This window comes from Vipera ursinii (assembly GCF_947247035.1).
Source record: "Vipera ursinii genome assembly, chromosome: Z".
NCBI lineage: Eukaryota > Metazoa > Chordata > Lepidosauria > Squamata > Viperidae > Vipera > Vipera ursinii.
Genome location: NC_139517.1, coordinates 200,256 through 215,184, shown reverse-complemented (window position 1 = coordinate 215,184; position 14,929 = coordinate 200,256). Strand labels below are relative to the sequence as shown.

General features: G+C 60.3%; 1 protein-coding gene across 1 annotated transcript; it reads right to left on the bottom strand.

Moving 5' to 3' along the window:
* Nucleotides 1–5,584: 5,584 nt before the first annotated feature.
* ACHE (acetylcholinesterase (Yt blood group)) lies at nt 5,585–13,919 on the bottom strand. The gene is made up of 5 exons (XM_083378448.1): nt 13,894–13,919; nt 11,995–12,106; nt 8,886–10,426; nt 8,106–8,272; nt 5,585–6,242 (listed from the first exon to the last, which is right to left on the bottom strand). Exons 1-5 carry the CDS (start codon nt 13,902–13,904, stop codon nt 6,121–6,123), a joined length of 1,953 nt encoding a protein of 650 aa, XP_083234574.1. The 5' UTR covers nt 13,905–13,919; the 3' UTR covers nt 5,585–6,120.
* Between the last annotated feature and the right edge of the window lie 1,010 nt (nt 13,920–14,929).

The window sequence follows — 14,929 nt, the reverse complement described above, 5'->3', positions numbered from 1 at the left end:
CTTGGCTCTCCTTTGTGCTGTTTGTTGCGGCCCACGAGGGTGGGGGTGCCTCCCTGACCTCGCCGCAGGGCCCCCCTCACTGCAGCAGCACAAGGAACACTGGCCGTGAGCAGCAGCAGTGCCAGTATTGAGGTGCTGCTAGAGCTGGGCTGGCAGAGCGGGTGGGGGTGGCCCCGAAGGGAGTCCTTCCCGCCCCCGCCGTGTTCCTGGGGATGCGTGGGAGCCTCTGCCTGGCTGCGGGTCGAAGACGTCCTGGCCGCTCGCGTTAGCACCACAAAATGGGTTGTGGATTCCTGATTGCCAACAAACCATGTTGTGCTGCTGCTGCGTACGCCAGCTTCGGTGGCTTGGAGAGGTTTTTGCGGGGGGGGGGGCAACTTGACCCTTGCAGCAAGAAGCAGCCTCCCACCTACCCTTCGGAGCCCCTCCCCTGCATTTATTTTCCCAATGGAGAGATTTCCCAGCAGTTCTCAGGAGGGAGAAGAGGGGGTGCCTCTTATGCAATTTTCCCCAGGATCTGCTTCCCTCCCACTGGCCCTGAACCCGAGGGATATGTGGCGGAGGGGGGGTCACGAGAGCAGGCAGGGGGTGGGGGTGGACATCAGGACAGCCAGTCCTCCAACCGTGGGGATGCCGAAGCGGGCCAGAAGCACCCCCGCTTCCCCAGAGGAGTGAGGGGGGCCCACTTTCTGCTGAACAGAAAATGGAGACGGGTGACAACGCCCAAGCTGGCTGGACTGACACCCTCCCCCCCCCCAGCACAGCACAGCTTAAGGTCCTTCTTCCCCTGCAAGCCTGCAGTTGCGCAGTCCAGGGAGCAGACTGCGGCCTGGTGCCCCCTCGCCCAGGGTTTTGCTCCCAAACGCAGAGGGTGAGGAAGCGTCACACATTTTGCAGAAGAGGACAAGTCACCACCCAAGACCTGTGTCCCCCCCCAACACACGTCTGGTCCAGGAGAGGACTGCTCTGCTGCTCCTGGTGGGTGGGGCTCGCCTGCCTGCACTATTGCCACGTAAATGGCTGAAGGGGACCACTTTGCCTTTCTCCCTGCCACCCCCACCCCCGCCAGAGGTACGCAGTTCTGGCAGTGCAAGTGCCTCCCCAGGTGACATTTGCAGCCATGGGCCCCATTTGGATGTAAACAGAAGCGGCTGGTTCTCTGCTGTGGGGCCTGGGGGGGGAGAGGGGAGCCCCTTGCTGGGGGCAGGGAAGGAAGAGCAGTAGGACCTTTACTGGTGTGGGACCACTTTGGGGGGGGGGAGAAAAGCAGTGTGTGGGGGGGTGCAACCAGCCCACAATCTGCTAAGTCACAAGATTTGGGAGAAAGCTTTTGGACACACCTGGAGTTTTTGGTTAAATGAGGGCAGGTATCATTCAGACCCCCGAATAGGAGGAGCCAATCGAACTGTAGGCCATGGCAAAAATCTGGGCCCCCTCTGCTATTTTGCATTTTACCTCCGAAGCCGCCCCTCAGTCACCCTGGCAACCTCATACCAGCCCCCCCATGTCCCTGGCTTCTTGAATGGGGGTGCAGGAAACACAGGGGAACACTTCTGCCATTGGGTGGGGGGGCCCTGCTGCCCCCCACCTTGAACTGGGGGCATTTGCATCAGTTGCTGCAAGGTTTGGGGAGACCTTGGAGGGGCTGATGGGCTTACAAGAAAGATCAAAACGGGGGGGGGGGGGGGTAGGGTGGAGGGGGCACTGATTTTCTGGGTGGTAGAAGAAAGGGCACCCCCAGATCAGGAGATTAGTTCTGAGGAGGGAGACCAATTTAGGCCAAATCTTTGGGACAAACCCCATAAACAAATTTGGTGGGCTGAGAAGGGGCCCTATTTTTATTTTTGAGTACCGCACTCGACAGCAGGGGGAGAAAGGCTGAAGTCTCCACTGTTCCGGGGCCTGACCTCCCCAATCCTCTTGCAGCCCCCATTTCAAACCTGGGGGTTCCTTGGCAGGGTGGGAACTCCCTCAACCCCTTCATTAGGCAGCCCCTATGCCTCCCTGCCCCACCCCACCCCTGGAAACGTGCACCTCTCTTGCACGGAGTGGCTTCTTCTTGGAGCTGGGCCAGTTGGCTGGGGGACACGCCTTCCCTGGGGTTGTGGGGTGGCAAGGGGAACTGGGGGGGGCGCCAGCTTCCCTCCCCAAAATCCAGCCTCGCCTTCTTTTGGCCCCCTTTTCACTCTGGGTGAGATAAGGCTGTTTTTGTAAGACTGCTTCCACCCACGTCTTTTCCATCTGTTGACTCCCTCTGGTATTTAGGGGGAACATTATGGCAATTTGGGGGCTCCTGCAAGGGGCCGTGCCCCCCATTTTATAACTGCGGCCCGTTAGCCTTCCCTGTACAGTCAGAGTGCCATTTTGGGCATCGAGCGCAGAGCCCTGCCTGCCTCTGGCCTACCACCGTCTTGTGAGCCAAAGCCACGCCACCCCCATCCCTGTACGCCTCCCCCCCCCAGCTTACCTGCTCTGCAGACCCTTGCCCACTCCAGATGATCAGGGATCCTGTTTTCCAGAAGTCTTAAGTTTAGTTCTTTAAAAAGCATTTTGCAACCATGGCAAGCCAAGACTAGGCTGAGCCCTTTTGCCACCCGATCTTGGCATTCGGCCCTCTCTGGATCCACGGCCGGCCGGTCCCCCACCCCAAAAAAGGGAGCATTTGTCCCTCTTCCTGCTCCAACTAGGGAAGTTGGGGAGCTCCTTCCAGTTCGCCCCAAATATTTGCCACCGTTTTCCTGGGATTCCAGAAGTGTAAAAAAATAAGGAAAATCAGAGGGTGCCCCCGCTTTCCCCCCCCCGAGCCGCCAGCCCCTTCCGTGCTACGATTGGGGAAGGCAACGAGAAAGAGAGAAAGGAAAAAAAACAGGGCATCTGAGAAAAGCCTGGTCCTTTTTCCCCCTACGCAACTTTCTACACTTGAATAAACCCCTTTGGGGTGGTGGAAAAAATCTGCAAAAAATTCAGAGGGGAGGCCAGGCGCCCCCCCGGGCGTGTGTGAAATTTGGAGCGGATCCAGACAGCCGTTACCCAGCAAAAAATTAGCTTTCGAACAGCTCTCTCTCCCGCCAGCTTTAACGTCCCCAGCTGACTTTGTCGCGGTGCCAACTTGTGCGACTGGCTTGGCAGCCCCCCAGCGTTTCAAACGGTCCCTTTGCCTCTGTGAGCAGCGCCCAGAAGCCCCGGCTGGCGCAGGGCTCACCCGTGGCCCTGGACCCCCACGGCCCCCACCCCCGGCTCCCGCCTGGGGAGGGCGCTGGATGGCCCTTTTCTTAACACACAAGGCCGCGGTGGTGTCGAAACGTGTGGGGTGTGAGTGTGTTTGTGTGCCTGAGCGCGCTCCTGTATGCTACTTCCCCTCACGAATCTGCTGATGTGAAATCAGAGCCTGGTTTACCAGCTGCCCTGGAGCAGCAGCAGCTCCCGGCGCCTGACCTGTCCAGCCAAGCAGACTCCTGGGACAGGCCTCCCCCTGGAAGGGAGCCCCCCACACAAGGAGCCCCATTCCCCCCCGCCCCCCGTTTCTCACCCTGGCCTGGCCTTCTCCCAGCAGCAGGCAGAAGTCAGAGGGCAGCAACCCTGGCTTGACCCCAGGGCCAGAGCAGCCACGGAGGGACCTTCCACGTGGGGCTTTGGGCTGGGCGACACCAGGCGGCCTTGGAGGGCAGGCAGAGGCCCGTGGCACCTTTCCTTTCCCCTCAGACTCATAGATTCAGGGGCTCTGTGGAAAGGATGTGGGGTGGGGAGAAGAGAAGCAAAGCCCAGTGTTGTGGTGGGGACAAAAGGGGGAGCCGAGCCCCAGAGTTGCTTGGTGACCCCTATCTGCACAGGAACCGCCCCACCTCCCTCACCCCCAAGGCAGGGTTCTGGAAGAGGCACTTGGACCCCCTCCCCCCACTATGGGTGTATAGAGAAGGTGCTTGTCTTTCACATATGTTTAATACAGAGATGCCGAAAAGGGGGGGGGACTTTGGCTTTCCCAAGAGATATGTACAAAACATATCAAAGAAAAATAATCCTACAAGTGCCCCCCCCCGCGCCCCAAATAGAGTTACCAGCAATCTATGATTCTCAGGTGGAAGGAGAGATTCTGGCCCTTTTGGAGCAATGACCCAGTCAGGCCTGTTGTTCAGAGACTGGTTGTGCAGGTTCAGTGCCAGGACTTAAGACTAACCTCCCTGCCACCCCCCAACCCCCCCTTTTCTTTCCGTTTGGGGAAAGAGCTCCCCAATGTCCTCAATGAGCCCCTCCCGAGAGACCCTCTTTTCCTCTGGACCCTCCCAAGAAGCAACCTTGCGAGTGACGAGAGGAGGGGGGGCGGGGGGGCTTCACCAGGGCAGGGACTTTCCAGTGACCTCCTCCCCCCCCCCGCAGGAGGCCCCCCTCGTGACCTGCCTCTGGCACAGACCGGCAGAGGGGGCGGTGCTTCTCTCCAGCCCAGATCTGGGCCCCGGCCCCCATTTACGCCGCAGTGGTGGGTGAGCCCTGGCGAGCCGAGTTTTTGAAGCGGGAAGCCCATTCATTGCCCTCCGGCCAAGGGCGGGGGGCGCTTGGGGACGCCCGCTACAAGGCGCTTTCCGGGAATCCCGGACTCCCGTCCCCGTAAGGAGCAGCAACCGAGGCGGGAGCGAGCGAGGCACCGCGCTCTCCCGGCAGGAAGCTGGGGTCGTATTTTGGCAGAACTCCGCCCCCCCTCCCAAGTTGCTCATCTCTTCCAACTCCTCGCTGACGCCCATTCTTTCTCCCGGGTCTCTCCGCTGCCCCTTTTGCGAGAGATGTTTGCGGACGGGGAGCACGCTAAGGCCCCTCCCGCGCAACCTTGGTCGCTCCAGCTTTGCAGAGGCCAAGACTTCGTCTCCTCGCAGAACGGGACAGAGAGAGCGAGAAGGGGTACGCCTGCCCCAACCCATGGAGGCTTCCGGGCGGGGCTCCTGCTTTGAAGCCGGCTGAGGGCGCAGGACAAGCGGAAGCGTCAGCTACGATCCAGCATCCCCGGGAGCGCAAGAGGGCTTTGGCGCAGCCTGGCCGTCCCAGGGGGCGGAGGGTCCTGCAGCTGCTCCGGAGGGCCGTAGGAGAGGGAAGGGGAGTTGCAATAAAGGCTCCTCCTTTCGCCTCGGGAGCAAAACAGACGCCGTCGGAGCCCCGAGGAGTTTGCGCTTCATCTGCGGCCGCTTCGTGCGCCCCCTCCCCGCAGCCCGGGCTTAGAGCAGAATTCCTAGCAAGCCCGGGGGCGGTGCGGGGGGGGGGAGAGCCAGTCGCCCGCCTCCCCAGCCCTCCGCCGGTCACGCAATGAACTGCACGTGGCGAAGGATGCGCCGGCCCCTTCCTCCTCGCTCGCCCCCCGCCCAGAAAGGAGCACGCCGCCTCCTCAGGCCGGTAGCGGCCCCCTGCGGAACCTGCGAGGGCTCTGTGGAGCCCCGGGCGCCGCAGCCCACGGCGGCCTCCTCGTTCCGCCTCGGGAGGAGGAGGAGCGCCCCCTCTCGCTCTCCGCCCGTAGCCCCGAGCCTCGGCCGGAGGGTCTCCTCTGCGCTCCAGCCGCCCAGCCCCTTCCCTTCCCTCCGCCCAGGCAGGCAGAGACCAGTGCTCGGGATCCAGAACTTTATTGGGGTAAAACACAGGGGAATGCTCCGCGCGCGGCGGCCAGGCATGCGGGAGGCCGGCGGGTCCCGAGGCACGGAGTCCGGGGGAGGGAGGCCTGCGGTTAGCCGTCTGGGATCGGCGGGGAGGGGGTCGACCAGAAGAAAGCAGAAGGCAGGGGGTCGCCTGTGGCAGCATCTGCTGCAGCTCTGCTTCTATGTACAGTTCAAATATAGATATAATTATATGTATATATATATATAGCTATATATTTACCACATTTCCTCTTTAAATAAATATTGTATACAAATCCCTGCTGAGTGGGCAGGCTCAGGGCACAGGATGGGGAGGGCTTGGGGGCCGGTGGGAGGGGCGATCGGACTGGTGGTGACCTTCCCCAAGGAGCAGTAGATCAACTTGCTGCTGGGGGGTGGGGGGGATTGGCGCTGGACTCCTCCGGGAGCTTTTGGACCAAGAGGCAAACCGGCTTCTTGACGGCGAGGTTGGGGGGGCGTCTGGGGGGGGCGATGCCAGCTCCTCCCATCACAGCTCCGAGCAGCGGTCCTGCTTGTTGTAATGGTCGAACTGGCTCTTCCAGTGCATCATGTAGGCGCTCCAGAGATGGAATTCGAGTTTCCACTGCCGCTCGGCCTCCTCGATGTTGTCTGGGGGGGGGGGGGCAGAGAGAGAAAAGGGGGGGGAGAAGAACATCCAGGGACATGGGGGGGAGGGAGAGAGGGGTTAAGGAAAGGCCATCCAGTGAGGAGGGGTTTCTGCAGGGGGCAGGCTGAAGGGTCAGCTGGGGGGCAGCATCAGAGCACCCGGTTTCTCTGGGGGAAGGCTGGTTCTTGGCAATGGGAGGGGGGCTCCTGGCTTGGCTGGCCTTGTGATTCTGGGAAGGAGCCCAGAAAGGGCACGGGGGGGGGGGTGTCTCCCTGCTCCGAGTGCCAGGGGCAGGTGGCGGGAGGGCCTGTCTTCGCACAGGAGGCACTGCCAGGGAAGGCTCTGGGAGGGGCACTTTGCTTTTGGAAGAGAAAATGGGGAGGGGGGCAGGTTGGGCCTGGGAGCTGGCAGACTCTGCCCTTGTTTTACAAAGCAGCTTGGGGAGCAGCGGAGCCCCCGAGAATTGAGGGGGGAGAAGTCTCAGGAAGGGGCATGGAGGACTAGGAGAATTTTGGATGCAAAGATCCTCCTGGAACCCCCCCCCTTCTCTTTTTGCTCTCTGCCAGCAGCCCCTTCCTGACCAGGAGCAACACAGGAGGCCTGGGGCAGTTTCCTCCCTCCCCCCCCACCCAGCTGGTCATTTCCCAGTTCAGCAGATTCCCGGCCTGAAGCGTCTGGGGCCTTCTTGCCATGGGCCCCATAACCATGGAGGTCAGGGTTGGGAGGGCAGGGCGCGCTGAACAGCACCCAGCTCGCTTGCCAGAGGGTCCAAGAGATGCCCTCAAAAATGCCGGGGGGGGGGAGCTGAGGCCGCTCCCTGCTGGGACCGAGGCAGCCCTTCTCTTCCTCCCTCCCCCACGGTCCATCCGCCAGGCTTGAGCCGCCTCTTGTCCCAGCCAAGCAGCAGCGCAAGAGGGGCAGGTATTTTCCCCCACTTCGCCCTTTGGGGAGGGAGGGGGTCCAGTACCTGCTGAAACCTTGCCACCCTCAGGAGCTGAAAGAACATAGCCAAGTGTGTGGGTGGGCTTGGGTGCTTATTCTGCATCCCCACTTTGTCCTCTCCCTCCCACCTCCCTCACTGCCCGATGTGCCCCCTCCAGGACCTAGCCTGGCTTTGAGCCTGAGGTGAAAGAAGCAACCGGATCAAGAAAGGCAGCCCCCCCCCCGCTGCTCAGACGTTGCCCCCTGCCTCCTGTGTTTGCTTGTCTGTGCCAGTCCTGGCAGACTGATCTTGCTCAGGGGGAGGGGCTGGTCTGGCTGTTCAGCTGTTCTGGGACCCAGGACCCCCTCCCTGCTCTCTCCGCAGGGGCCCCCCAGGATTCCTGGCTGCCGTCCTCGTGTTCTTGCACGGGTGCCCTGCCCGGCATTCCTCCCACTGGGCTCTCTTTCCCGGCAGCACCGCTTCCCTCTACCCACCCCAGGCCTTGGGGGGGCAAAGCGGGGGCCCCAGGTGGGAACCGTTGCGAAAGCTGGTAAACACGACAAGGGAGAAGAGAAGGGGGCGCTAAAGCCCGGCCTGCCAGGGAGAGATCTGGTGAGGCCCGTTGCTGGCCAGAGCAGCCCAAGGGATGTTAACTGAGCGGAGCCAACATTGGCTTCTTCGTCCACGGCTGTGGAAGGGTGTCGGGGGGGGGGGAGGTAATGGGCTGCAGTTTGGGGAGACTGAGAGGGGCAGAAGGCCTGCTGGGCTGGAGAAGGAGGGAGCTGCCACGGCTGGTTGGGTGGGAGACTGCAGCCGAGAGGAAGGCTGAAGGTTAGGTCTGCTTTGGACCCTCTCTCCCCACCTTCAACTAGGTCAGATGCCACCTGTTTCCAGCCCCCCCCCTCCATTATTGCACCCCTCCCTCCACCGCCCCAGGGCTCACCCGTCACATTCAGCAGTTTGGGGAGGAAGTGGTTCCAAAAAGCGCAGATCTGGGCACGCAGGCTGCGGTCAGTGGCCAGTGGCTGCGTGTTGAGCCGGACGTACTGCTGTTGGGAGGCGGTGTAGGTGGGCCAGGCACCGTCCTCTTCGGCGGGGTCAGTGGGGCTCCTGTGTCGAGACAGAACGGGGACCTGCTGTTTCAGATGGGCCTCCTGCAACCTGTAGGCAGTGGGACCGCCCCCCCTTCACGCTTTGCCTTTCCTACTTTCCCACCTCCCGGCCTGTCCCTTCCCCCCAATCAGTGTTGCTGTCGAGGGTCTCTCATCTCCAAATGCACCCAGAGACGCTTCCTCAGCCTGCCCCCATTTCTGTCTCCCATCTAGGACCAGATGTCCGATATAAGGGCTGCCTGAGCAGGGGGTTGGACTAGAAGACCTCCAATGCTATTATTCTATATTCATGCAGATCTGTGGGGACAAGCCTTCCAGGGAGGTCTCATTTTAAAAGCAAATTTTAAAAGTCCCTTTTCCTGGTCTGGCTGCTAAAGCTAGCCTGGCAATGGGGTGAACTGGCACCCGATCTGACGTCATTTAAGCTTGAAGCCTGAAGATCTGCACAGAAGTTTTCTTGCCGCGAACATTCAGCTGTTTCCTGCGTTCCTGGTCCCACTTCCCTCCACATCCTCGCAGCTTCTGTCTCCTCCCCCTTCCTTGACCAGTGGCACACTCTGCAGTGCCAGGACGTGCTGGCCGCTTCCCCCTGCCCTGCCCACCCCAGTTACCCTGTCCGGGCGAAGTTGACCCAGTAGCGCATCATCCTGCGGCTCAGCTCCTTCTCCTGGGGCGTGTAGTTCAGGCTGTCATTGAGGGGCAGTCCAAAGACAAACTCAATCTCGTAGCCGTGGGGGACCCCCATCCACAGGGGCCAGATGAGGTTGGAGGCCCGGTGGTCAAACAGATAGGCGTACACCTTGTTGCCACGCTCTGCGTAGCGGGTGGCAAAGTGCACGACTGGGCAGATGATGTTGTGGTCCCCAACGATGTCGTCCATGGCCTCCCGGTTCTTCTCCCGGTTGTCCTCATCCTGCCAGTCGGTGTACTGCAGCACGACGGCCTCAGTGGCGATGTCGTTGGCGTGTGGCACGCCCATCCGCACCCCCTCCAGGAAGTCCTGCCGGCTGATGAGGCTGTCGTTGTCCTTGCTGAAGCCGGGCACCCCGTAGATCAGGAAGTAGGAGCCCTCGTCCTTCACCACCCCTAGCAACACCTGGGTCTCCTTGAAGTTGCCCGTGCCAAGCATGGCCTCGGGGGTGTCTGGAAAGAAGTCCCCATCGATGACCGGCACGAAGGGGAAGCGGAAGATGCTCTTGTAGGGCAGGACGGACCACTCCTCGTCAATCAGCTGCTGGGGGCTTTTAGAGCGTAAGCAACTGACCAGCTCGGAGTCGTTGGTGAAGTGGCAGCCCACCTGCTTCCCCAGGAGGGTTGCACGGCGCCGACTCTCTGCGGGCGTGACGGTGGCCCACGGCGCATTGGGCGCCCCGCTCTGCAGAATGGCCCGCTGGAAGAGGGCGCGGCTCTGGGAGGAAAGCAGGTGCATGCCCACTGAGGCGGCCCCGGCACTCTCCCCAAAAATGGTGACCGCTTTGGGATTGCCCCCAAAGTGCTGGATGTTGTTCTGGATCCACTGCAAGGCCAAGCGCTGGTCCAGCAGCCCCATGTTTCCCGGCGCCTCCTGACTCCCCAAGAGACCCAAGAAGCCAAAGGCCCCCACGCGGTAGCTGAGGGAGACCAGGATGACGTTCTGCGTGTAGGTCAGGAAGCGGCCATCGTAGACGTCCAGGGACGCAGAGCCGCTGTAGAAGCCCCCTCCATAGATCCAGACAAGGACGGAGACGTTCTTCGGGCGTGGGGAGGGCACCCAGATGTTGAGGTAAAGGCAGTCTTCACTCATTTCCCGGTTGGGGTTCCACATCTCCGTGCCGTGGAATCCCGGGTAGGTATTGTCCACCATCTGGTAGCAGGCATGCTGGTAGGATGTGGCGTCGAGAACATGCTGCCAGGGCTTGACAGGCTCAGGGCGCAGGAAGCGCAGGCGACCCACAGGGGGCTCCGCAAAGGGGATGCCCAGGAAGGCCGAGACGTGGCCGTTGAGAACCGGCGTCCGCAGCCCACGCACCCAGCCAGTCTGGGTGGCCACTTTGAGCTCATCTGTCTGGCCAGGCAAGACCGCTATGGAAGAAGGGATGCAAAGGAGGACCAGGAAGCGCTGGAGCCACCACGGCTGTGGCGCAAGCATCCGGCCAGACCGGCAGGAGGGCATCTGTGGGGGAGGGGGCACAGTGAGAAAAGCACCTCCCCAGCCTGGCCCTCTGTGCCACCCGATAAAGACCCCCCCTCGCCTATCAGCTCAGCCCAAGCCAGCGGCTGAGCTCCTCCAGGCAGATAGCAGCGGCTGTGGGAGGAGCCAGGAGCAGCTGCCCCCCCCACCTCCCCCAATAGGGTCTGACTGTTAGGGAGGCCCTGATCCAGACAGCTGAGAGCATCACAAGGCTGCTTTTCCCAAAATGAAAACTAAATGTCCCCCCCCCGTGCAGGGTGCTGACTGTGGGCCTGGTTCATTGGCCCCTGCCCACCCATCCCCAGCCTTTTGTAGGGGGAGGGGGAACTTAATGTTTTTTTTCCTTTTTGTCCTTAAGCAGGAAGAGGTGATAAGCCGGCCCAATCGGCACATAGGAAAAGTTCCTTTTTGTCTATTGGTTCCGAGCTGAGTGGCTTTGTTAAGCAGAAATGGCACCCGCCACCTGCTCAGGGAGGCCTGGGCACCCAGGGGGTGGGCGGAGCCTGGCGCTTCGGAAGGCTTTTCGGAAGGGGGAAGGTTAGTGATCAGGCAAGAGGCCTTGCTTCACTGCGCGTAGCATTCAACGTGTCACTATCCATGGGGAAGATGTATGAGGGATGTGGCTCTTAATGCGTGGTTTGTACTGTTGTGCGTTCCCACGAATGGCTCCTGGCAAGGAATGCTATTCAGAATTGTATAGAAGGGGTTCCCCTCCATGATGGAGGGTGCCCAATTGGGACTTGCTTCTGAGTAACCCATTTCTTTGCAAGGGAATGTTTTCCTTCCCACCTACCTGGTGAGGATCCTTGGGCCCACATGCCAGGTCAAAGGACCAGAGCTTTCCAAGGGCAACGGAGGGGGGGCGTGTCTTGTGCTAAGATAGACCAGGTATTCACTACCTGTATCTAAGCACACCTGTATCTTTCTATCGTCAAAGCATTTCATCCAGTCCACCTGGTTAATTGTGTTCCTTGGTGGCTCTTGGGGCACAGAGCCTCAACTGACTGGATTGGAGGCCCTCATTCGGGTCAAAGGATGCTCCCTCCCCCCGTGTCCCATGAGCCTCTGCTTCCCTGGCAGGGCACGGCAAGGCTCTGCTGCCTCCCTGGCACCTGTCCCTTTCGCCAGCAGGCCGCAGAGGGCGTGGCTTGGACCCTGTCCCCCGTGGGGGTGGAGGCTTTGGGGTGCTGCTGGCCCTTGGTTGTGGCAGTGGAGGGGCTCATCTTTCATCTGCTCAGAACTTTTGGGTGGTGGACTGGCTGGGCATGCTCTGCCCCTTCAGAGGGGCACGTATGAGTGGTCTGCTTTAATCCAAGGCTGCTTCAGAATGGCACCCCTGCGCACGCGCACACACACACGCACGCACACACACACACACACACACACACACACGGCAACCATTCACCCTTGGCTTAGGCCGCCTGGTCCCAGAAGAGGCCTTGGTTTCTCATGGATTTTGGGAGGGAGGGAGGGAGGGAGGGGAAGTAAGTAAGTTCTTGGATCCCACCAGAATAAAGCAGAGTTTCTGCAGTCCTTTGGAGCCAGCCTACCGTGAATGGCTGAGAGTCTGTCCGCAGTTCGGAGACGGGTGGCTGTTGCAGGGGGCCCCCTCTGCGTATTCCTCCACAGGCCTCTCCCTGGAGGTCCTCTGTAGCCAGACTGCTAGAAAATGGGCATTTAAACCAATTGGCGTCTCTCTGAGGAGGGCATCCCAAAGGGTGCTTGCAAAGAATCCTCCACACCGGTTGAGATTCCGCCTGCTCTTGGCAGGCTTGGGGGGGCCGGGGTGAAGAGGGCTGCCCTGTGGGGCCCAGGAATCAGGCCTGCTGTGGGGCGGGGCTGCTTTGGGGAGGGCCCAGCCACGTCACTGTGCCTTCAGGTGAGCCAGAACAACGGGGTGGGGCTGGGGCTTTTAAGACTGCTGCTTGGCAGGCCCCCTCACAAGGATCAGCCAAAATGGCGAGCAACGGAGACACCTCCGAAGGACAGGCCGGAATCTGGGATTCCAGGCAGAACCACCGTTGGGGTGAGGGCGGGGGGGAGGGGGCTGCAGGGGCAGGGGCATAATTCTTGCATGCAGTTGGATACAAGGAAGGGCGGCTCCAGCCAGAGGTTGGGGGCAAACCGTCTTCAAGGCCACTCGGACAAAGGTACCCAGGTACAGCTTTGTGCTGCATGTGTTCAAGGGGGCTCTGCCAGGGACGATGGGGACTGGATTCCTGCATGGAGCAGGGCTGAACTAGACGGGTCTGCAAGTCGAGGCCTCTGCCTGCTGAACATCCTGTTACTTCCACATTCTCCCACAGGGTTCTCTCCTGGGAGAACTTCGGGAGAAGGGCAGTATACAAATAAAATTTATTATTATTATTATTATTATTATTATTATTATTATTATTATTAATAATAATAATAATAATAATAATAATAATAATAATAATAATAATAATAATAATAATAACTTAGCTGCAGGAGGGCCGGGAAAGGACAGGAGACCTCCAAGCAGCCGGATTTGGACCCCCCCACCCCCGTTTCCATTCCAGGCCAGTTGCCCAGCAGCTGTTGGGCTATTTAAAGAACTTGAGTCTGAAATAAGCCAGCCGAGTTTTCTATGCCTGTGTGGGAGTGCCAGCAAGCAAGGCAATACGATACACAGTGTGTGTGTGTGTGTGTGTGTGTGTGTGTGTGTGTGTGTGTGTGTGTGTGCTGGAACATTTGCAGTGAGCTTCTAGCATGTGCAAGAGAAGTGCCCCCTCATGGCCAGGGACAGTCTTTAAAGGGAGAATGCCAGGGTAGCCACTTGAGGCCCCCGGGCGTCTCTGCTCAGGCTGGGGGTCAAAGTAGCCATTTCTCGGGCAGGGCTGGGGCGGGGGAGCAGCTGCAGAGGCTAGGCAGGAAGATGGCTCCGTCAGCATCATCGCTGTCATCACGGACCTGTCAGGGGAGCCTTCATCCGGAACTTGCCCCTCCCCCACCATGGATTAGCGGCTGAAAACTGACCCGGCCTTGGCAGCCAGGACATCCGAACGTGTTTGTCTCATGGGCTGGCAACAGCCCCCAGTCCCTCCAGAAGGGAGCAGCGGGGCTGCCTTGCCCACTGCTGGCTTGACCCCTGGGTGCCTGGTACTCTTGCCCCAAAGGCGTTTCCCACCTCACAGGCCGTGGGTCTGCTGGCCGGCACTGGCCCTGGAAATGACCATTCCTTTGCAGCCTGGCTTGTGGCTCAGCCCCCTCCCTCCTGCCCATCTTGATCTTGGGCCGCAAAGTGGCACGCCTGCACACGGCCCGAGTCTTCCCTGGCTCCCCCCTAGTTGCGATCTGATCAAACCCACATTCTTTATGTCGATCAGGCTGGTGACCACCATGGAGGAGCCCAGGGGCCTCTCTCAGCCTCACCTGGGGAGCTGAAACGGATGACCCCGACAGATGCCTACAACCTGCAGGGGACTTACCCACGGCTCATGGGGCACCCCTCCTCATTCGGGCCGTCTGCAGAAAGGGGGCAAGCTCAGGGAAGGACGGAGTTTGGTCCCTCGGTTGGCCGAAACGTTTGAAGTGAAGCTCTCAAGTGTGGGAGCAGAGCAAGGACCGGTCAGCCTTGGCCCTTTGGTGGACACTTGGCAGCTGCAGCCTGAGCCACATCAGCAAGTGAGGCCCCACCCAGCTGGGCAGGTCCGGGCCTGAAAGGTGTCCCACTTCCGTGGCGTCAGCCGCTAAGAGGAGCCTCCAGCCCCCTCTCACCACCCCCACCCCCCACCCCGTCACTGGGAGAAGCTGACGAGCCACAGATCTGACTTCGTTCCCCCCCCCCCGGCTTTTGGGCAGAGAGGCCACGTCTACTGCACGCCCCCCATTCCTCCTTTGCAGAAGCTGGAGACAAGTGCTTGGGGCAAGTGAGTGGGGGGCTCCCCCACCCCTCAGAATTCCAATGGAAAGATGACTGAAGCTCCCAAGGAAGAGGGGCCACAATACCACGTCCTGCAGGGGAGGGGGCAACCCATGCATGGGGGGGCAGTTAAGGAAAGAGGAGGGGGCTTCGGTTCATGCACTGGAACATTCAAGCATTATTTGGGCACTGTGAGGTTTCTTTAAGGGCTGATTGGCAAGTAATTTCCACTTGCAGAAGGACAACATCCTTAATGGCTGTGTGTGTGTGTGTGTGTAAAAACAGCTTGATGTCAACTGCAAAGGGAGCCCAGCTGCCCAGGGGCAAGTCTCTCGGTTGCATCACAAGACAAAGGGCAACCTTGGCGCTCCAGAGCAAAGCACCTGGCTGGAAAGCGGAGCAGGGCCTGCCAGCCACTCCGGAGGTGGCGGGGTGTCCCCATACAAGAAGGGAGCGGCTTCCAACAGTGCATTTTCTCCTGCAGCCCACAGCTCTCTTTCAGCCAAGGCCCCCTTGCCTGGCAGCACCGACTCGCCTAGAGCTGCAAGCATCGGAGAAGCCCCCGACCCGCTTTTGCCTTCCCCACATGCTCTCAGCGAGGG